Below are 21,334 nucleotides of genomic sequence, written 5' to 3' on the forward strand. Positions count from 1 at the left end.
GCGCCCGCCAAGATGGCGGCGTGTGTGGCGGCGGGCACCGCGGGCACCGCGGGCGGGGGTCCCGGCCGGGCGGGGGTCGGGGCGGGCCCGGCCCCGGGACGGGGCTCGGGGCGAGCAGGGGTCGGGACGGTCCTGGTGGCCGCGTTGGCGGTGCTCGGCTCGCTGCAAGTGGCCCGCGGCGCCGGGTGAGTGTCTGGGCACCGTCTGTCCCGGGGCGCGGCTGTGCCCGGCTCCGGGGGCTCCCGGTGCCCTGAGGTGGGGCTGGTGGAGCGGGTGCCAAGCGGGACGGCCGCCCTGAACCGCGGTGGGTCACAGCGGGGACGCGGGAGGAGCGGGCCCGGGGTGTCAGCGAGGCCGTGCCCGCCCCGAGCCGCGCCGCTCTCACCCGCCCGCGTTCGCGGCCGTGGGACAAGCGGGTGCTGTCGTTGCAGGAGCCCCCCCGGCGAGCCCCTGCTGCAGCCCTACCCGCCCGGGCAGCACGGCCCCCGGCACGGCCACCGGCACGTCAGGGACTGCCAGCCCGTCAGCTTCGGCAACGTCACGCACGAAGCGTGGCCCGGCGACAGCAGCACGGGCGGCCCGGTGGCTGTCACCAGGACGTTTGTGTCGTACATCCAGCCGGAGGGCAGCGACCGCAAGGTGATCTATGGCCACTTCACCTTCGTGAGGGACCCCCTGAGGACCTTCTCCGTGCTGGAGCCGGGCGGTGCCGGCGGCTGCCTGGCTCAGCGCAGAGCCCCCGTGGAGGAGACTGCAAAGCTCAGGAAGTGTCTGGTGGCCCAGAACGGCGGGTACTTTAACATGGAGACTGGAGAGTGCCTTGGGAATGTGGTGAGCGATGGGAGGCTGGTGAGAGACTCTGGAGGCCTACAAAACGCTCAGTTTGGCATCCGGAAAGATGGCACCATGGTGTTCGGGTAAGAGCTGGGGGTGTTTGGAGAATGCTGTCTAGCCTGAAGACTTTCAGGCATCGCTGGGCAGGAAGCTCGTCCCAGCACTGCCTCCTTGGCCTCCCCAGTTAGAGCAGAAGCTCACTTGGAATGCTGAAGCTAGGGATGTTCTAGCCGTACCTCATGGAGCTATCTCTGTGGCCCTTGGCTCGTGTCCTAGGATGAAGAGAAGCTCAGTAAGTTATGATCTCCAGCTGTTTAGGTTCCAGTGTCTCCTCTCCCAGCTTGCGGTAGGGACACTGGCTGGGGTAGAAGGGGAGAGGGCTCTGTTTCCCCACAGAGGAGACACAGAGTGGAGTGTCTGTGCTCTGGCTGCAGGACAGAAAGGCTGGGTTTGGAGGGGACCTCAGGAGGTGCCTCATCCAGCACCCTGCTCAGCACAGGTTGGATGGAGTGGGCTGCTCAGGGCCGCGTCTGGTTGGATTTTGAACATCTCCAAGGATGGACACTCCACATCCTCTCTGGGCAAACCTGTGATTGAACATATTAACACTTTTTTGGAACACTTCAAGGGTGGTGATTCCACCACTGCCCCAGGCAGCTGTGCCTGACTACCCTTCCCATGAAGGAATTTTCCCCATGTCCAGCCTAAACCTCCCATGGCACTTGAGGCTGTTCCCTCTCCTCCTGTCCCCGTTCCCTGGGAGCAGAGCCCGACCCCCCCGGCTGTCCCCTCCTGTCAGGAGTTGTGCAGAGCCACAAGGTCCCCCCTGAGCCTCCTTTTCTCCAGGCTGAGCCCCTTTCCAGCTCCCTCAGCCCCTCCTGGTGCTCCAGCCCGTTCCCAGCTCTGTTCCCTGCCCTGGACTCGCTCCAGCCCCTCTGTGTTGTGAGTAACACAGGGCTGGAGGTGCCTCAGCAGTGCCAGCACAGGGGACAGTCCCTGCCCTGGTCCTGCTGGCCACACTGTGGCTGGTCCAGGCCAGGTGTCACTGGCCTTCTTGCTCACCTGGGCATGTGACCCTCCCCAAGCAGATAGAGACAGAAGTTCTGATCACCCTCTGATGAGGAATATTTGACTGAGAGACCGTAGTGCTCCCTGGAGTGCAAGGCTGTGGTATTCACACATCCTTTGAACAGAGGGAGACACAAGCTTTCACAGGATTTTCCTGGGAAAGTCTGTGTCTCTCTATTCAAAGGATGTGTGAATACCACACAAGGCCTCCAGGAGCTGCCCTTCCCCAGCAGCAGGAGGATCCTAAAAGTCCCAGAAGGGTGCGAGGACCCTTCTGCTGGTCTCAGAAGATGCAGCAGCCTGGGAGTTGCATCCTCCACCCTTCTGGTAGCTCACTCCCAGGCCTCGGGAAGGATCCCTGCAAAGCCACACTGAGCGTGCCAAACCAGGGCTTTATCCTGCAGCCATTCTGGCAGTCCTGAGTACCATGGCCTTGATTTATGGGAGAGAGGTGTTGGGTGGGTCGGTGACATGTCCCTTCAGTGAGGGGGCTTCTGCAGAGGGGACCAACAGCAATTTCAGGGTCACTGTTGAGTCCTTAACCTCAGCTCTGCCCTGCTGCTCCCCAGCTCTGGCAGGATGTCCCTGTTAAATGGAGCTATTGTGATGTTTGGCGGCTTTGTGCCTTCCAAACCATGATCAGAAAAATAGTTTGGGTGTAAGTAATTTTGGCAGTCAGGACAATGGGGAAAGTCGTTCACTCCTTCACTCTTTCACCCTGCATCACACCCAGCAGGACACAGCCCAGGGCACAGTTACCCCACCCTGCAAAGCTGCTGCTGCTCCTGGGCTGGCAGTGGGTGAATCCAGGCTTTAAAAGCTGTCGGTCCCTGCCCAAACTGTTTTGTAGTTTGATCTACTTTCAGCCATGTTCAGGTTGTCTTCTTGTTCCTTTCCCATGGGAAAAGGGAATTGGTTGTGCATGCTTTCCATTTAGGTATTTGCAATTACACCTTCCTACAAAGCACAAAGCTTTGTTTGCCCACAGTCACGGATACCAAACGAGAGTTGAGCATCCAGCTCCCACAAGACATCAAAAAAGTCATCTTTAAACCCAAAACCTCTGGCAGAGCACAGCTGTCCAGCTCCAGCCCCTGCTCCCGTGCTCTCAGTTGCAAACGTCCCGCAGCACCAGGCTCCCATGAGGCAGGTGTTCCCCATCACCCTAATTCAGGAGAGAGCAGTGTCCCTCGGGAAGCACCCTGTGGTGACACACAACACCTGAGCATGGAGCTGGTACCTGAACAATCCTTGTGCTGTCTGCAGGAGTAGGGAAACCTCCTTCCCAGATGGAAGGAGCAGGTGGCATCCAGTGCAGCTACAGGCAGGCTGGATGCTGTAGCTCCAAATGCTCTCCAAAGCTGTTTGATGTCACATTTTTGGAGAATAGAAGCTGACAGGCAGCAGGATGGTACAGCTGCTTCCACAGATCCCTGAGTATTTGGCAGTGGCTGTGTCCTTGTGTTCTGCCAGATGCTTTCTGCTCTCGTTACCCTGGCTCAGATCCACTGGCCACATTGCTGCCGTTGCTGGCCACATTGAGGCATAGGGGCCTGGGACTGTCATTAGCTGTGGGTTTGTGTAGAGGAGCAGAGAACAGGGGCTGCTCTGGCTCCTAAAATGATGTTCCACACTGCTTGAAACATCAAGCAGTGGTTTGGATGTAGCTGTCCTTCATTCTGCCTTTTTCTGCCCTTCTCCCTGCTTCAGGAACCCGCTGGCAGCAGGAGAGGCTTTAACGTGATGTGCCTGTGGGTAACCCTGCTGCCCTCTGTTCCTAGGTACCTGTCTGAGGAGGATGTCCTGGATCAGTCAAACCCTTTTGTGCAGCTCGTGAGTGGGGTGGTTTGGCTGCTGAGGAATGGAGAGGTGTACGTCAACCAAAGCCGGGCGGCCGAGTGTGGTGACACTCAAACCACAGGTAAATACTGGGGGCCTGCCTTCAGCCTGCCCGTGGCCAGTCCTTCCCCTGGGACTCTGGGGAGAAGGGGCACTTAAGAAGTCCAGCTTTCACAGATCATGGAATAGTTTGGGTTGGAAAGGACCTTAAAGGTGATCTTACTCCACACCTCTGCCGTGGGCAGGGACCTTCCACTATCCCAGGTTGCTCCAAGCCCTGTCCAGCCTGGCCTTGGACACTTCCAGGGATCCAGGAGGAGCCACAGCTTCTCTGGCACCCTGTGCCAGGGCATCCCCACCCTCACAGCCAAGAATTCCTATCCTGTCTAAACCTGTCCAGAGAAACTCAAAGCAGGTGCCTCTTACAGGAGTGTAAGGGAGCCAAGGGATTGTGAATCTCCTGCTTTGTGCCTGTGCCAGACAAAAACTTAATCAAGAGCACTTTTGTAGGGCTTGGATGAGCGAGAGGAGGCTGGGCTGTGCTCTCCCTGTGTTTCAGTTCCGATGAGGCCCTTGCTGGGAGCTCTTTTGCAGACAGATGTGTCTTAGCAGCCCATCCTGTCCCTCAGCCTAGTGTGAATTGTTCCCTGTCCTGCAGGAACCTTCGACAGGTTCATCAATGTGATCTCAGCCAGGACTGCGGTGGGACACGACCGTCAGGGCCGGCTGGTCTTGGTTCATGTGGATGGACAGACAGAGTCCAGAGGGTAAGGGCTTAAATTCCCGGGACTGGAGAGGCACTGCAGCTGTCAGGGACATGTTTTAAGGCAGAGACTTGCAGAGCTCAGGAGAGCCAGAAGAGGCTCACAGAGCCCTCCTCAGGGTGCCTGGGATGGGAGAGCTTTCCCTTCCACCACAGAGAGCAACAAGCTCCTGATCTAACAGCTTCACTGAAGGCAAATGAACAAACAACCTCTGCTTTGCAGGGTCAGCCTGTGGGAAATGGCAGAATTCCTGAAGCAGCAGGGAGTCATCAACGCTATCAACCTGGATGGTGGAGGCTCTGCCACGCTGGTCCTGAACGGGACCCTGGCCAACTACCCCTCTGAGCACTGGTGGGTGCTGCTGGCTCGCGCCCAGGGCTGCCCGGGGGCCCTGCAGCTCCTGTCAGGGTGCAGAGCCCAGCCCCACGCCCTGGCCTGGCTGGGAGGGCACAGCAAAGGCAGGTGACAGGATCTGCAGGAGAGAGCAGCTCTAGAATTTAAAGAGATTGAGTGACTCCATGTTTTTTCCACTTAGTCATCGAGGATTAAAGCTGAGCTGGTTCCAGACAGGCAGCAAAGCTGTGGCTGTGGCTGAGTGGCTGATGTGGGAATCGGATAAGGCAGCAGCTCTTAGTCTGGGAGATTCAGAGGTGCACATCCATGGGAATTAGCAGAGATCTGTCAGCAGCTTATTATTATGGAAGAGAAACACTGACTGGGAGACTCTGCCCTTCCTCATTGGAGGGAATCTAAAGAATATTTTGTTTTAAATTCAACTTTTTAGTCAGTTCTGACTGTAAACATGAAGGGATTTAACATTCAGTTGCCATAACTACAGTGATATAATTTATATCAAAGCAAACAGCGTTCAAGAAAATGTGTGCTGGGTGTCAAAATGAGAGAAGCTGGGACTGCTTTAAGTGGGACTGTTGCTTCTGTAATTCCACGTTTGAAATGATACCTATGGGACGGGATTTATAACTCAGTTCAAACATTGACTCCAATGCCGTTTTATTTTCATATTTTCCCAGTATTAATGTTCATGTTTGGCAGTGTGGCTCGGGAGGAGATCTCTGGGTTATGTAACGGGTGTTGTGTTGGGCTGGGCAGCGCAGGGTCAGCTCAGGCTGTCCCCTCTGCTGTCCCCAGCTCCTTTGACAGCATGTGGCGCTGTCCCCGGAGCATCTCCACCGTGGTGTGTGTGCACGAGCCGGGCTGTGACCCGCCTGACTGCAGTGGCCACGGGCTCTGCGTGGCCGGGCACTGCCACTGCGACGGCCCCTTCTGGGCAGGTCCCTCCTGTGACACCCTGGACTGCGGCCCTGCCAACTGCAGCCTGCGCGGCGTCTGCAGCGCCGGTGAGTCCCGGTGCGGGTGACTCCGAGGGGCCCGGTGACACCGGGGCACAGCAGGGGCGCAGGCCCTGGCCGTGCATCCCTGGGGAATACAGTGTGCCTGCTGGAGACACCAGCTGGGTGGGTGGGGCTGCTTCCCCTCTCCTCCAGCATCCAGGCACAGATGGTCAGAACGGGTTGCTTTGAGGAGCCAGCAGCAGGGCTGGGCCGGGGCTCAGGGCTGGAAACTTCAAGCTCTGTGCCTCAGTTTCCTTTCCTGCCCCGGGGTCGTGCTCTGGGTTTGTTGTGAGGCAGCTGATGGACAGGGCTCTGTATTATGCTGTGTGACAGCAGCTGCTTCTGTCCCCTGCCCTTACTGTTCCTTCTTCACCTGCCTCTCCTACTTCATGATCTTTACAAGTGTGCAGTTGCTAGTCTTCCATGAATCTGAACCTAGGGATTGCTGGAATGTCTGGCCCTCTGTGCCCAATCCTGTTACCCTCTTCCTGTCCTCCTGACTCCACTCTCATTCAAGTGTGCCCCAGTGCAGTGGCTGGGCAGAGCTTGGTGGGTGCAGGTGTTGCCAGTAGCTGCCCCAGCACTGATCCCAGGGAATGCCATCAGCAGGGATTCTGCTGCATTTGGCAGCTGGGGAGGGGAGGTGTGTGAGCCCACCCTTTGTGTGAGTGCAGGGTTCCTCTTCTGGGGGTTCACTGGCAGGGGCACCTCAAGAGGCAGAGGCTCCTCATTTCAAGTCCTTGCTGCTTGCAAGTGTTCTGTCGTTGTCAGTAATGCCTGGTTCATGTTTGCATAGCTGGATGCCTGTGTGACGCCGGCTGGACTGGCAGCAACTGCACTGAAGGTAAATACTGGCTGCTGCTCCACTGCCTCTTCACAGGCAGGGAGGGGGCAGTGGGAACCACCTTCCAACAGCTGCCTGCCCCAGGGGGGGAGCGGGGAAGGGAAAGGCCACCCTGTGGGCTGGGCTGCTCTTTTCTGGCAGCGTGTGTTTCAGTGCAGCTGGAGCATCTGCAGTTGGCTTGGTGGGAGACACTCGAGCCCTTGCTCCTTGTTCAGGGCACACATTCAGCTTATTGCTGAGCATCCCTCCACAGGGATGAGCTGTGGCTGTGTGCTGGGATTGCTCACCTCTGCTGCCAGGGTCCTGGTGACACCTCTGCTTGTCTCCTGCAGCTTGTGCTCCTGGTTCCTACGGGGAGTCCTGCAGCCAGAAGTGCCGGTGCCAGCACGGCAGCTCCTGCGACCCCGTGCACGGAGCCTGTTCCTGCCCTGCCGGCTTCTACGGCACCAGCTGTGAGCATGGTAAGGCTCTCAGCGACCCCTGGGGCTGGGGACAGCATTTTGTGTCACCTCTGAGCCACCTCTTGGGTGCAGTTCTGCCAGGGTAGCTCAGGCCTGACCATCACCAGCCGGCTCCCAGCTCTTCTGGGCCCGTCTGTCCTACTCAAATGGACTAAAAAGGAGAGGAAGGAGCAGAGAGGAAAGAGCAGTTTGCTTCATCAATGGAAAACTGTAGATTCCTGTTTAGTCTCAGCCCCAAAGAACTGCATTTTCCCAGAGCTTCTGAGTGAACACAAAACATCCTCTGCTCCAGGGTGTTGCACTAGGCCCTGCTGTAGCCCAGGCTTCAGGTGATGCAGGTCAGTGCCCGTGGAATGCTCCAGAGGGCTGTCCTGACATCCCACCCTCACTACTTGTGCCAGTGCTAAGCGTTCTGCCTGGTAACCGCTCCAGGTCTCCCTGTGTCTGAGTGAACAATTTAATTACAGGGGGGTGTGAACTTCCTGGCTGCCTGATTCTGTCACTGATGCTCTGTTCCAGCCTGGGAACACTCAGCCAATCCCATCCCAGAGATGTTGCCCCGAGAAGCTGTGGCTGTCCCATCCCTGCAAGTGTCCAATGCCAGGTTGGACAGGTCTTGGAGCAGCCTGGGATAGTGGAAGATGTCCCTGCCTGTGGCAGGGGGTTGGAGCAAGATGAGCTCTAAAGCCCCTTTCAACTCAAACCATTCCATGATTCTGTGATCCCAGTTTTACACAAACTTCCCTCTGAAGCACACCAAAAGCAGCTTTGAACTCCCAGCACGGTGCTCCCAGGCTGCTGCAGGCTCAGCTGAGCTGAGGGAGCTGCAGCCACAGCCTGCAGCCTCAGAGCAGGTGGAGCTTTGGCAATGACCAATCTTTGTGATCCCATCCCCAGAGTGTCCCCTGGGCTGGTTTGGGCCGGGCTGCCAGAGCCGCTGTGAGTGTGACCACTCGTGTCCCTGTGACCCCGAGACGGGCAGCTGCAACATCACCCACCACGGGGCACTGCAGGACCACTTACACAGAGGTATCCGACTGCAGGGGCTGGGGTTTGAATAAAAGCTGGAAGAGCAGCTTTAGTGCATAATGGTGTTTGCTTAGTCACCAGCTCTGCTTTACCTTGCTCTTTTTTAGTGGACTGTTACACCCTGCCCCATTTTTCTTCCCTCTTGTTTTCCAGCTGGACAGTGTTTGGCTTCCCAGAAAAAGGAAAAGAGCAAAGAAGAGTTCTCTCTGTCAGAGTAAGTGTTTGGTGCTCACTGTGCATGTCAGAGGCTGTCACAGAGCATGGGGGGTGTTCAGTCTGCAGAAAGGGAGGCTCAGGGGGGCCCTTCTGGCTCTGCACAGCTCCTGACAGGAGGGGACAGCCAGGGGGGTCGGGCTCTGCTCCCAGGGAACAGGGACAGGACAAGGGGAAATGGCCTCAAGGCGTGCCAGGGGAGGTTTAGGCTGGGTATTGGGGAAATTCCTTCACAGAAGGGGGGTCAGGTAGTGCCCATGGAGGTGGTGGAGCCCCCGTCCCTGGAGGGATTTAAAAGCTGTGTGGATGTGGCTCTTGGGGACATGGGTTAGTGGTGGCCTTGGCAGTGCTGGGAGAATGGGTGGGCTCGATGATCTTGGAGGGCTTTTCCAACCTAAATGATTCCGTGGTTCGGTCCTGCCTGAGAGCAGGCCCACAGGCTTGGCAGCACAGAGAAGGGAGGGCAGTCCTCTGCACTTGGGCACACGTGCCACAGGTGAGCTGTTGGTGATGTGGTTTGTGGATTTGTGTGTCCCACAGAAGCTCGTGGCTCTCCCTGAGCTCTGCCCTGGCCCTGCTGCTGGTGCTGAGTGCCCTGGGGAACGTGGGGCTGGTGCTGCAGGGGCGGCGGCAGCAGCAGGACCGGGACTATCGCTACCACCCCCTGAGGGACATCAACGGGCACACCCCTCACAGCCCCACCTCTGCTGCCTGGGACCAGGAGGACACTCAGGAGCCCGAGGACACTCAGGACCCAAACCAAGAGTTCCTTTAGAATCATGGATGGGATGAGGTATTTCACCCTGCATTGCCCCTCAGCACCGACTGGGACTGGGGCAGTTCCCACTGGGAGCCTCAAAGTGCTGCCTGAGGAACCTCAGCCCAAGAACTGCCCTGTTGAGGCTGTGGTTTCCTTTCCTCTGCTGCCCCAGCACCCAGGACTGCAGCATTTGGGGATGCAGGACATCCCTTGGGTGAGGGAATTCCACAGCTGCAGCAGGAAAGGAGATGGGCTGGTTCCTTCCAAAACTTGAGGGAAACAGGTGAGGGATGCAAGTCACAGGCACCTCCGAAAGATCCCTGCTCATCTGAGCAGTGCTTTTTAAGATGCTAGTTAAACTGCCTCTAGTATAAAGCTGGGCTTAAGGGTATTAGTTAGTGTCTGCCCTTCCTTGCTAAGCTCAGATTTTAGTCAGAGAAGTGACCAAAAGTTTGTTCTAAAGTGTTGAAGGAGGAGCAGCACCCAGTGCCAGCAGAGCCCTCCTCTTGGGCCGTGGTGGGGGCTCGGGTGACACGCAGGGTTGTGACAGCCCCTGCAGGGCTGCAGTGTTTTCTGACCAATCCTCAGGCCAGAGCAGCCCCAGAGGGTGATGAGTGCTGTGTTTTGGGGCAGCTCCTCACCAAAAAAAGCCCTCTCAGGTCCCAGGTTCCATTTGTGCATCTCTCCAACTCCCAGGAGCCAAAGGCTCTGCCCAGCTCCATGGGCTGAGGGACCCTGGCAGAGCCTGGAGCTGCCCCCGTGGGGAAGGGCACACACAGGGACAGCCTGGCATGGCTGGCATGGCACGGACTGGGCTGCCCTGCCCCAGCTGGGCACTCCTCAGAGGGATCCCAGCAGGATCTCGAGCAGCTCCTGTGGAAATCTGGAACGCATCCTTGCACAGTTACATTCAAACAGTGTTTGAGTTTGCTTCCCCGCGAGGGAAACCCAGCCTTGGACGAGCCCCTTGGATGCTGCAGAGGGGTGAGAGCCTGTCTGAGCCCCACACATCTTTATGCACTCACTCTCCTTTTACCTCTCCAAGTAAAGGATGTGTAATTTCTGTGCCAGTGTTGGCACCAAATCAGCCTGTAACCAAGAGACTCTATTTTTCTATGATTTACAGAATCTTGAATAAAGTCTTTTAGTGCTACGTGCCTGAAACTCCAAATTCCTGATGTGCAGCTGATCCTTTCCCAGTTAACCTCAGCCACCCAGTGGAACCCAGGGGCTCTTTTATTTTTAATAACACCCACACTGCAGAATGTGCTGTTCCAGCTCACTCTGTGCTAGGAAATTAAACAAACTGTGCTAATTCCGTAGAAAAAAAAGCCCAAACATTTTAGTTAAAAAGCAGGAAAAAGTGAATACAAGCACTATGTGTGCTTCAGGGGGCAAAGAGTGCAGCACACAGGTTTGAATTTTCACTGCCCTGCAATTTCACCAGTTGAATCAAACAACTCCATGTGTTCTCAGAGATGTTTTATTTCCCACATACCCAAAAGTACAGCTCTACCAGGACCCACAGACACCATCACAGGAGGACATCTGTTATTTCAGTGCCCTGCAGTGGGCTCTTACAGGAGGTTTGAGGGTTTTGGCTGAGAAAAATGAGGATTTCAATGTATAAAACCAAAGCCAGCTGCAAAGGAGAGAAAGTAAGTGCTGCTAAAAAAATTAATGCCCATTTAACTTAGGTGTAACTGAAATCTTGGAAGTGGGTGTTGGTGTCACTAAAAGCCAGCAAATGTGACTTGACTCCAATTTCACCTTCCAAGAGAGAAAAAATCACATGTAAGGAGCATCACAAAGGTGTTGGAGGAATATTAAAGCTAATTGCATGCAGGAATCTTTGACAGCTGCTGTCAAGTAAGTCTCTAATAGCTGTTCCTTGCTTTAATTGCTTACAGTACAAACATTTGGGACATTAAAGCAGTGTGAGCTTGTAAAATGCCTTTTGAAATGAGGGATTCCCTGCCTGGAGCAGGGTTGGCCTCAGCCCCAGCAGCTTCCCAGCCCAGCGTAGTGGACAGCTGGGCTCACCACTTCTCACTGGGAATTGTGAGTAGATTATGGCATTTCAGAATCTTCTGCCAACAAACCAAATTGGGATTACAAACTGTCATTCACAGTTCCTGAAAGGGACCAGACAGAGCCGAAGTGGCTGAGAGAGGAGCACAGCTGCAGCTCAGTCACTCAGGATTCCCTGGCCTGGTCACCGTCGGGAATTCTGTTTCCAGCAGTGAGTTCAGGAGCTGAGGAACGACCAGCCGCTGCGGTGCCTCCCTGTGAGAGCCCCCAGAGCGCTGGGAGTGTCCCCTGGCACGGGTGACACCTGCGGGGCTGGAGCCGCCCCTGGTGCCCCGGGGGCTCAGCCCTCCTCCTTCAGCAGGACCGAGCCCTTTTCACACCGGAGAGCAGCAAAACACGGCTCAGGACTGCCCTGAACGACAGCCATCCAACACCCATCCTCACACTCTGTGTTTGCCCTTCCCAGCCCTGGGACAGAGCCCAGGAATGGGGCAAACCTGGAGAACTCGCTGGCAACGAAGGTGTCACATGTGGCTGTATTGAACTGTGGCCTCTGGCACAGCCCTTGGCACCTTGCACAGCATCCTGCACTCCCCACCACCACAGGAATGGCACCAGCTCTGAGGTAGGTGTTGTGTTTGCATAGGGAGTATCCGAAGCAGGGAGAGCCCCAGTTTACTGGGAGCCAGTTTTTATTTAGCAGCTCCTTCCCTGCACACAGCCCGAGCTCACCGGCCTCGCTGCTGGGGACGGAGCAGGGAGGGCTTTGCTGCATCACCCAAAATGAGCCCATTTCCCCAGGTTCTGGCTTAGGAAATTTCTGAGGGTCCAGAACCCTTCCCAGCCTCAGCTCACTGTGAAGAAAACTCTGAGTTTATTTTCTAAAGCACACTGATGTCATTTGAGGGAGGAAAAAGTGATGCAGAAGAATTCTGTGTCTCTGGTGTCTGCAGTTCACAAGGTCAGGTTTAGAAAGCACAGCACAGCATCCAGGCTGTTGCTCCCTTTCTCCTGTTTATATTCAGGAGAAAAAGGAAAAATTGAATTATTTAAACTGGTTTCAAAGTAAATTGTCAGGGATAAACCAGTCAGCCTTGCCAAGGAGAGGTCACAGGCTGCTTCACAGACCTGTGCCATGCTCTCTGATGGACACAGGAGTGGTACTGCCAAGGGACAAGAGGAAAAACTGGGACTGGGACATCCCCAGAGCCAGGAACACTCTGTGGAACCACCCTTGACCTCACCCTTCAGAGATCTGCCAGGGGCCAAGTTCCAGGTGCTTCACTGACAAAAGTCAAACTTCTGGTGGGCAGAAGACAGCATATCCCACATTTCAAAATAAAATTACAAAAATAAAATAAAAAAAAATCCAGGGCAAAGAAAGAGATTCTTACTCGGAGCAAACCCAGGGAACAGGAATGGTGCCACTGTAGGATGTGAGCAACCCCATGAGAAGGGAAGATAAAATCCTGAAACAGCACAGGGGGACAGGGCTGGGTTTGCTCCTGGAGCTTTGGGAGTCTGAAACTTTTTCTAGAATGAGATTTTTATTCTGGGTCAAGGATTTTCCATGAGGGATACACACATGCACTTTTGCTTCCAGAATTCCTGACTTTCCAGATGAAAGGTAGGAATTACATTTACATTTGTCCCTCTTTATCAGACTCCAGTATGCTGAAATGCCAGAGACAGAAGTTTCACTTGTCTGGGAGAAACATTAAAGTCTATGGAACAACTGAGAATTGGAAATCAGAACTTCCCTGAGCTCTACATAACCCAGTTACCTGTCCACAGGGAGAGATGCAAGGTGCAGAGTGATTCCCTTGGCTCCAATCCTTAAAAAACCCCACCAATCAACTCAAAACCGTATCAAGTTCTTTGTCTCCCATTGTCCCAAATATTTTGGCTCTGTTCTCCTTTGGCAGAGCCTGGTGCTTCAAAACCAGTGATTAAAAAAAGCAGGGTGGGAAGGAACAACTTCACAGATTCCTGAATAAAAACTTGGTGAGTATTTGACACCTGCTCTCATTTGTTTTTCACTTGGACAAGAACATGGATAAAACTTTGCTCCCCAACCCAACTACAGGAACAATCAGAGATTAGGGACAAATGTGGCATTTTTGGTGTGTAGGAAGACAGTGCATCTTCATGACAACTCCTGAACTTAATCCTTGTTTCTTAATCCTAAAAAACAGTCTAAAAAAAGCACTGGACTCTCACCTTCCCTTGCAAGGAAGGTGACACAAGCCCTTACCCCACTGCAGCCCTTTTGCAAGAACATCCAGTGATTATAAAGATCAGGACCCAAGCAGAAAGACTGCTTGGGATTGAAAACAATCAGTTATTCCTTTCTAAAACAAAGTTCATCTCATTAAAAAAGGTGACTGTATTTAATAAATAGTGATTTCTGACATAATAAGTTAAAAATTAATTTAAAATAAGCTAGTATAGAATAAATAGGCTTCAGTAAGTGCTTACATACATACATGCCTCTCTGAATGGTTTCAAGTGAGCTCATGTTTAAAAGAAGCAAGTTCTGTAATACTGCCAGAAAATCTTGTGCCTTCAGGAAATCAAATATTGCTTTTCTTAGCCCTTTAGGACTGGATTCAGTTCCCATCCACTAGGGAATGGGACAGACCTACTCATTATTGCTTTAAACCTGAGTAAAAAGAAAGAATAGTTTGGAAGATGCCACTCACTGCAGGCAGATTCAATGCCTGGAATTTCTAAAAAAAACCATTTTGACTTTGTTTCTCAGCAGGGTTAAAAAAATCCAACACATTTCCCAGAGCATCCTGCCAGACCAGAAGAGGTTTTTGGTTTGGCCTGGAAGTGATTTCTGAACTATCCTACCTGTACCCAGGTGTTGGCAGTTCCTTCAAGGCCCTGCCCCTGGAATGCCCACTTGACTGTCCAGTGTGGAACCAGTACCCCGTGGGCACCCAGGACATTCCCTTGGTTTTGCCACCCAGGAATTATCTAAAGGTCCAACAGGTAAGGCAACATCAGCCTCCTCTGGGGAAAAGAACTGATGGGAAGAGCCCTTTGGAGTGGAGCGGATTCCTGCAAACTCACAGGCACCCAAAATCCACAGGTGGTGAAGGAGGCTACTGAGAAGCATGCAGCTGACCCAAAACTCCTAAACCTGCCCTTGGAATTTCAGTTTTTGTGGTTGAAGCAGCTCCCAGAGGCCTCTCTGTGTCCAAATGGCTGCGACTGCCCCACGGCTCAGCCCTGGAGCTCTTTGGTTTGGGGCTGGAGCAGCCCTGGGTGCCCCTGCTGCTGGAGCCTTGGCTCTGCTATCTGGAGAGGTGGGAGCTGCTCTGGGACTGGCTGGAAGATGTGGTGACTCCACTCAGCTGGGAAAAGCCACTGTTGCAGGATTCCAGGCTCGACATGGATCCCCTGGGACGGGACAGAACAGGTGTGCCGTTAGGAAGGCTGCAGTTAAGGGATTCCTCCCACAGATCAGCTCCCCCTCTCTAACACTTGCACAAGTGCTTTTTGGCCCATCATTTCCCACTCGCTCTCTAAGAATCTCTGTGTCATGATGAAAAATTAATCAGTCAAAGACATTTTTTCCCATTTACAGATATTATTCCTTGTCTCTGACTATTGCTCTGGGAAAAGGGACACAGCTGCAGCCTCTGGGAGCTGTCCCTGAGGAGAAAGGAAAGCTCCAGAGCACTCCAAATGCAGTCTTGTGAATCCAAGGACTCCAGGCTACTGAACACCAGAGTCCCAGCTCAGCATCTCCAGCTCCTCCTGCCAAAAGCAGGCTGGGCTCAGGAAGGGCCCCAAGGAGGAGCATGACTGGAGTGAGGCATTTCTGCTACTCTGACCCCAAGGACCTGGCCAGGTCATACCTCAAGCAACCACCTTCAAGTCTGTTCTGCCCAATGCCTCCTCCAGCTCTAGGGAGGAGTCAAGGACTTGCACAGAGCTCAGATTAACAGGAGATGGGGAGGTGCAGCTTCCATTGAAGGAGGGGGCCAGGCACACCCTGCCAAGGCTGGCTGTTCACCTGTTCACAAGAGCTCATCCTTCTCAAGTGCCAAACAAAATCATCTGGGAAATAGCCCAACTGATATTTAAATTACTCCAAAAGCAGCTTCTCAAAATATTCCCAACTAAGATAAAAACCCTCTTGAGTCAAAAATCTCCTGCTCTTCAGGCAGCTGCAAGCAAGACCCAAAGCACAGATTTCACCGGTGGACACAGATTCAAGAGAACTTTTAAATACCTATAGCACCAGAGGAGATTGGTTGCAAAAATCCCACCAATTTTGTGTCCACCCACTCCTCAGTGGAAACACACCCCCTGTGAGGGTCTCTGATATCCAAGTGTTTAACTCACGCTCAGTGCAACTCGTAGTAAACCTCTTGTAAATGCCCTACCTGAAGTCCTTGGAGGCCAGCACCTCGTAGTAGTAGATGAGCTTGCACTTGTGGCTGGAGCCCTGCAGGGAGGCCAGGACATCGTCCACGCGGGGGAGGCTGGAGCTGGAGCAGGGCAGGGGCCCGTGCATCCTCCACTGCAGGATGTAAAAGCCAGGCCAGCGTGTGACATGGGACCCCTGCAGAGGGAGGGACACCAGGTGACCACGGGTGCCTGGGGGAATGGCTGAATGACCCAGCACAGGTGTCATTCACCTGTCTCACCTCCCTGAGACACAGCCCTGTAGTACCAGTAGGGAAATAAAAACAAGCTTATTTAGCTTAATTTCCATAAGAATTTTAGCTTGGAGTCTCTTTCCATTGACTCACTCTAAATAAGGATTTCCCACTTTCACAGGGTATCCAGAAAATGACCACAGAATGGTTTGGGTGGGAATGGACCTTAAAGCCCATCCCATTCCAACCCCTTCCACTGTCCCAGGCTGCTCCAAGCCCCGTCCAGCCTGGCCTTGGGCACTTCCAGGGATCCAGGGACAGCCACAGCTGCTCTGGGCACCCTGTGCCAGGGCCTCCCCACCTTCCCAGGGAACAATTCCTTCCCAATATCCCATCTATCCCTGCCCTCTGGCAGTGGGAGCCATTCCCTGTGTCCTGTCCCTCCATCCCTTGTCCCCAGTCCCTCTCCAGCTCTCCTGGAGCCCCTTTAGCCCCTAGAAGGGGCTCTGAGCTCTCCCTGGAGCCTTCTCCTCTCCAGGTGAGCACCCCCAGCTCTCCCAGCCTGGCTCCAGAGCAGAGGGGCTCCAGCCCTTGGGGTGTCTCCATGGGCTCCCCTGGACTCTCTCCAGCAGCTCCAGGTCCTGCTGCTGTTGGCCCCAGGGCTGGGGCTGGGGCCTGCAGGTGGGGTCTCACCTGAGTGGGGCAGAGGGGCAGAATCCCCCCTCCTGTTGCTGGGAATGACCACAGCCCCTCTTTGTAGCAGTTCCTGATTTCCCACACCATCAATTCCCTCCCTACCACCTGATTACTTTGGAGCTCGCAGGACTCTGAAGCCATGGCAGGACCCAAACCCCTCTGACCTGGATGCTTTCTCCTTCCCTGCAGACCAGGGGAGATTCCACCCGGCTGTAATCCACCCCCAGCACCCAGGTCTTGTCAATGAGCTGCACATTGTCCCCTGCACCAGAGGGACTTGGTGATGTGGCTTCTTTGTGACTTGGCTCAGGAGCTCGCTTGGAGTGGAAGAGGCTGAACACCACGTCTCCCTTCAGGATGTCGAAGTCCCAGGTGATGACAGATTCCCCTTCCAGGATCTCCACAAGTATCTAAGAAAGGAACGGAACAAGCCCCTTGCAGGGTCAGGTGCTCAGGTGGCAGCAGTGTGTTTGCCCCCCAGCTCTGGGGCAGACAGCCTTGGCTCCACAATCCTTCAGCTGGCCGATGGTCTCGATTCCTGAGGGGGATACACACCAATTCCCACTCCCAGCCCTACCACGGTACACCCACTCAGGTGTTTTTACCTTTTCTCCCCATATCAGAGTTGCTTGTAAATGAGTTACTTGTTCTAGGAAAACCTCAGTGGAACTGAGGCACAAAGAGCCAAATCAGAGTGACTCCCCATCAGAGAGGCCAGAAGACTGATTTGACACTGATTTGCTCCTTTTTGGGACATCCTGTTTCCTGGTGACTCCCATCAAGCACACATCTTCCTTTATCACCCCCACTACTGTCCCAGCTACACTGCTGGGAATGGGAGCTGAACTATCAGAAGGGAAACTGTGTGCCCTTTATTTCTCCCAAGAGGAGGAGGACAGGGAGGAGGAAGAGAGTGGACCTTACAGAAGATCAGGCCATAGTAGAGATAAGAGACAATGCTGCTCAAACTGCTGTTCTTCACTTCCCTTGCAGGAACAGCAGCTGCTGCCGAGCCCTCTGCTGCTCCAGTCAGCCCCAGCAGAGGGGACACGTGTCACCGTGCCATCCCAGCACCTCAAGCTGTGCTCTGTACCTCGTGTGGGGCTCCTTTGAGGACACTTGCAGAGTGGTAGATGGTTTCTGTCCACAGCCGGATGTGATCCGAGTTCTCCGGCTCGTCCTCGGTCTGGTACAGGGATTTGGGGACGAGTCCTCCTTCTGAGACAGTGCACTGCAACGGCCAGACAGACACACAGGAGGCTCAGGATGTTCCAGCAGTGAACCAGGAACTCTTGCTGGCTGTCAGACACGGGCTGACCCTCAGCTGAGCCAGAACTGCACAGCGGCTCTGAGCTCACAGGAACTACCGAGGTTTATGTGAGCTCCCTGTAGAGAGCTGCCCTCTGACCCTGCCCCAGGATCCCAGAGCAGCACCAGCACTGCAGGGGGCAGCCCTCTGTGCCCAACTGAACTGCCCTGTGCCAACAGCAGGGGCATGCTGGCCAGCACAGAGGCTTAACCCCTTCCAGAAGGCAGTGGAAGGCCAGGGTGGTGAGGAAGAGGGAATCAGTTCCAGATTGCACCTGCACACGAGGAAGGAAAACCCACCATGCAGTCTCCTCCCAGGAAGTCTGGGATCACATCCTTGTCCACATAGTCCACCAGCCCTCCTGAGCCCTGGTAGTTGTTGCCACTGTAGATGAGGAACTTCTGCCGTGTGTTCTCATTGATGAAGGGACTGACCTGGAAGACAAAGGGCACACAGGACATGGCTGTCACTGAGGGCAGCTGGGGACGCTGTCTGAGCCATCTCATGATGATGCTTTGGGCTCTAGCCTGGAATGTCCCAGCACTGTGCAGAGCTTCACAGCTCTGAGGCACTTCCCAAAGAGAGGGCAACAAACTGAAAATGTTCTCTGTGTCACCATTTCACAACACTTTCTGCTTCACGTAAAGAAGTCTGCAGTCACTGTCTCACCTACAAACCTCACAAGAAATGTAACAACCACGTTCTCACACTGCCAGAGCAGTCAGCAGGCATCAGGCAGAACTAGATTTATTATTTATTACTTATTGTTACTACTTATTCCCCTTCAGTGCCCTACAACATGAGATTAAAAGGTGTCTGTCTTTTCCCATCTATATGAAAGCCCACCAAGTTTGGGTGGAATGGGGAATTCCAACCCAGGTTTCTCATCCTGTCCCGGTGCATGGCAGTCACCAGAACCCAGTGAGCTACAGGCACCCCATGGCCTGGTTCTGCTGTGGCTCTTCAGGAGCTCACCATAAGTTGTCTGGAGATTTTCCCTCCCTGCCTCTGCTGATGTAGCTATCTGTGAACCTGCACAAGTGCCAGTGATCCTGCAGAGCCCAGGTTTCACTCACCAGGGTCCAGAGCACAGGGAAGACCCGTGGTGCTCTCACGATCAGGAGCCTCCCCAGGGTCTCAGGGTAGTTGTCCTCCACCACCTCGATGATCCTGAGCAGGGCCTTCACCCCAGGCCGCCAGAGATGCCTCATATTGAGCCCTTCCAAGTCCACCAGGCACGTCCAGGATCTAAAATAAACAGGCAGAAAAAGACCTGTCAGAACTTTAGAGTGTGGTGGCTGCTCTGTTTAGGATCCACAGTAACCCCACAGCCTGTGGAGGATCCAGGGAAGCCAACAAGGGACACGAGCAGTTCCAATAAAAGCACATCTCCACTCAGGCAGCAGACACCTGAATCCAGGTGAGCTCCAGGTAACACAGACACACAGCCCCAAGGGCAGGAACAGCTGTCACTCTGGAAGAAGGTGAAGGTATGCAGGCCTATTGCTAAAAATAATCTAAAAATGCATTTTAAATGAAGGTGGAATCTGGTAGACAGGCTTCTGTATTAAAAAACCCCAAAATTTCAAAGATGTGGAATAAAATCACCAAGACAGAAAGATTAAATTAATCTGAGATGGGATATGAAAATTATGTAAGGAAGGACCAATACTTACTTTCCAATGAAACTGCAGGATTTGTCTGCATTTAAGTCCAACAAATAAATTTATATATATCTGTGGTCCCCATCTAGCCCATAAGACACATTGCTGTCTGCACTGTAACCCCAAGGACATCACTCCAAACCACAGCAGCATCCTTCACCACGGCACTGAGAGTCTGCAAGGACTCAGGAAAACCAATTATAAACCAGTTTATACTGACGTGATGGGGCGGCCGAAGATGTTGGTGTTTTCCTCACATCTCTTCTGTCCTTCCTCATTAATGGACAGAACCTGGAGTCAAAGACAGCACAGACAGGGATTAGCCTGAGAATGGCTGAGTAATCAGGATGGCCCAGAGATATTATTTTAAAAAATACAGAAAGCAGAGGGCAGGGATGGATGGGATATTGGGAAGGAATTGTTCCTGGCAGGGTGGGCAGGCCCTGGCACAGGGTGCCCAGAGCAGCTGTGGCTGCCCCTGGATCCCTGGCAGTGTCCAAGGCCAGGCTGGACAGGGCTTGGAGCAGCCTGGGATGGTGGGATGTGTCCCTGCCTGAGACAAGGGGTGGGGTGAGATGAGCTTTAAGGTCCCTTCCCATCCAAACCATTCCAGGATTCCTGATGCACCACGACAAGAATTCCCAACACCCTGAGGGGAACAGGTGACACACAAAGGCACAGCTCACATGTCGAAGCAGGGATTCCTCTCCCAGGGCCTTCACCAAACCCTTGGTGTCCATCTGGCCGAGGCGGAGGATGTAGAGCGGCCGCCCATCTTCAAAACAAAGGGGGCAGCACTTAGAGAGGGCAGCACTTTAGTCTCCCAGGCTATCACTCTCATACCTTTTTAAAAAGCCACATTAAATTTTTGAAAAGGATAAAAATCACTGCCAAAAGCAACCTGTTCAGAGAAACTGCTTTGCATTGACTGATCTGCGCAGAGGAAATACAATTAGAGGGAAGCAGAGTGGCACTCACAGGCACTGAGCTGCTTTGTTAACTTTAAAAACATCAATACAGCTTTCCTCAACATCCCAGGCCATGGGTGAGGTGCCAGGACCAGCTCCTCACCTTTGTCCTGGTAGTGCCACCCCCCAGTGTAGTACTCCTGCAGCAGGGCTGGGGGTCTCCAGGACTGCAGGATGAAATCCACCTGGTACTGCTTGCGCCAGGCCAGCGACTGGCACAGCATCTCCCGCGCTTTGTCGATGTTGAAGTCGCGGGCGCGCAGGAACCGCAGGATGTGCTCATCCTTGGGGATCTGCCAGGAGAGAAAGCCCCAGGATCAGCACTGGAACGTTCCATTTGGCCTGCAGAGGAGGCTGCACAGTTGATACCATTTTTTAATATCTTAAAATGAAGACAGCAAACATTAAACTTCCCTACCGCCTCCCTCCCTCCGTAGCTAACCCGGCTGGAAGCAGCAGAGGGTGCCAGGAGCACAAAAATGGGGACCAGCTCACTGACTGTAGGAAGCCCTTCCCCAGTGCAATTCCCAGGAGCCCCAGCAAACCTCGGGCTGGCTAATGCTTCCCTTGGCTGGTTATCCACAAGGACCTCCAAAATACTGTATGAAAGTCAGGAAGCTGCAAGTTCACCTGCCCAGGGCAAATCAGCCCAGGATGGCAACAGGTAACACACTGACCACACTAGGCACTGGAGGGGAATCACAACTGTGCGGTCTGAATGATGCCACCAGTACCAAATCCAGCTCCTGTGCAGGCCCTGCTGCTGGTGTTTGAACAGGAAAGCTGTTGAGTGCTTCCAAAGACTTCCCTGCCCCATTACAGAACAATAACTCTTGATACAAATCAACCTTATCTACAACACACCCTCTCCCAATCACCCACCTCA

General features: G+C 53.9%; 2 protein-coding genes across 5 annotated transcripts in view; one reads left to right on the plus strand and one right to left on the minus strand.

The window, feature by feature from the left end:
- NAGPA (N-acetylglucosamine-1-phosphodiester alpha-N-acetylglucosaminidase) overlaps nt 1–21,334 on the plus strand; it is a 39,881-nt gene continuing 18,547 nt past the window's right edge. Inside the window, exons 1-12 of one of the 3 annotated variants that reach the window (XM_068206464.1) lie at nt 1–185; nt 432–917; nt 3,684–3,823; nt 4,400–4,508; nt 4,728–4,856; nt 5,655–5,863; nt 6,654–6,701; nt 7,034–7,162; nt 8,060–8,191; nt 8,345–8,405; nt 8,945–9,197; nt 9,831–12,235. In XM_068206464.1, the coding sequence (XP_068062565.1) occupies nt 13–185; nt 432–917; nt 3,684–3,823; nt 4,400–4,508; nt 4,728–4,856; nt 5,655–5,863; nt 6,654–6,701; nt 7,034–7,162; nt 8,060–8,191; nt 8,345–8,405; nt 8,945–9,179 (1,851 nt within the window). In that variant the 5' untranslated portion in view covers nt 1–12 and the 3' untranslated portion in view covers nt 9,180–9,197; nt 9,831–12,235. Of the gene's footprint in view, nt 186–431; nt 918–3,683; nt 3,824–4,399; nt 4,509–4,727; nt 4,857–5,654; nt 5,864–6,653; nt 6,702–7,033; nt 7,163–8,059; nt 8,192–8,344; nt 8,410–8,944; nt 9,198–9,336; nt 9,556–9,830; nt 12,236–21,334 lie in introns of those variants that run through there. The other 2 variants (XM_068206463.1, XM_068206465.1) reach the window with 2 other exon arrangements.
- SEC14L5 (SEC14 like lipid binding 5) overlaps nt 10,636–21,334 on the minus strand; it is a 39,556-nt gene continuing 28,857 nt past the window's right edge. For both annotated transcript variants that reach the window (XM_068206461.1, XM_068206462.1), the window contains exons 9-17: nt 20,552–20,741; nt 20,167–20,255; nt 19,701–19,771; nt 18,893–19,064; nt 18,116–18,250; nt 17,601–17,738; nt 16,672–16,917; nt 15,596–15,774; nt 10,636–14,603 (exon numbers count right to left, since the gene is read on the minus strand). In XM_068206461.1, the coding sequence (XP_068062562.1) occupies nt 14,498–14,603; nt 15,596–15,774; nt 16,672–16,917; nt 17,601–17,738; nt 18,116–18,250; nt 18,893–19,064; nt 19,701–19,771; nt 20,167–20,255; nt 20,552–20,741 (1,326 nt within the window). In that variant the 3' untranslated portion in view covers nt 10,636–14,497. The remainder of the gene's footprint in view (nt 14,604–15,595; nt 15,775–16,671; nt 16,918–17,600; nt 17,739–18,115; nt 18,251–18,892; nt 19,065–19,700; nt 19,772–20,166; nt 20,256–20,551; nt 20,742–21,334) is intronic.

The sequence above is a fragment of the Anomalospiza imberbis genome, chromosome 16 (assembly GCF_031753505.1).
Source record: "Anomalospiza imberbis isolate Cuckoo-Finch-1a 21T00152 chromosome 16, ASM3175350v1, whole genome shotgun sequence".
NCBI classification, from domain to species: domain Eukaryota; kingdom Metazoa; phylum Chordata; class Aves; order Passeriformes; family Viduidae; genus Anomalospiza; species Anomalospiza imberbis.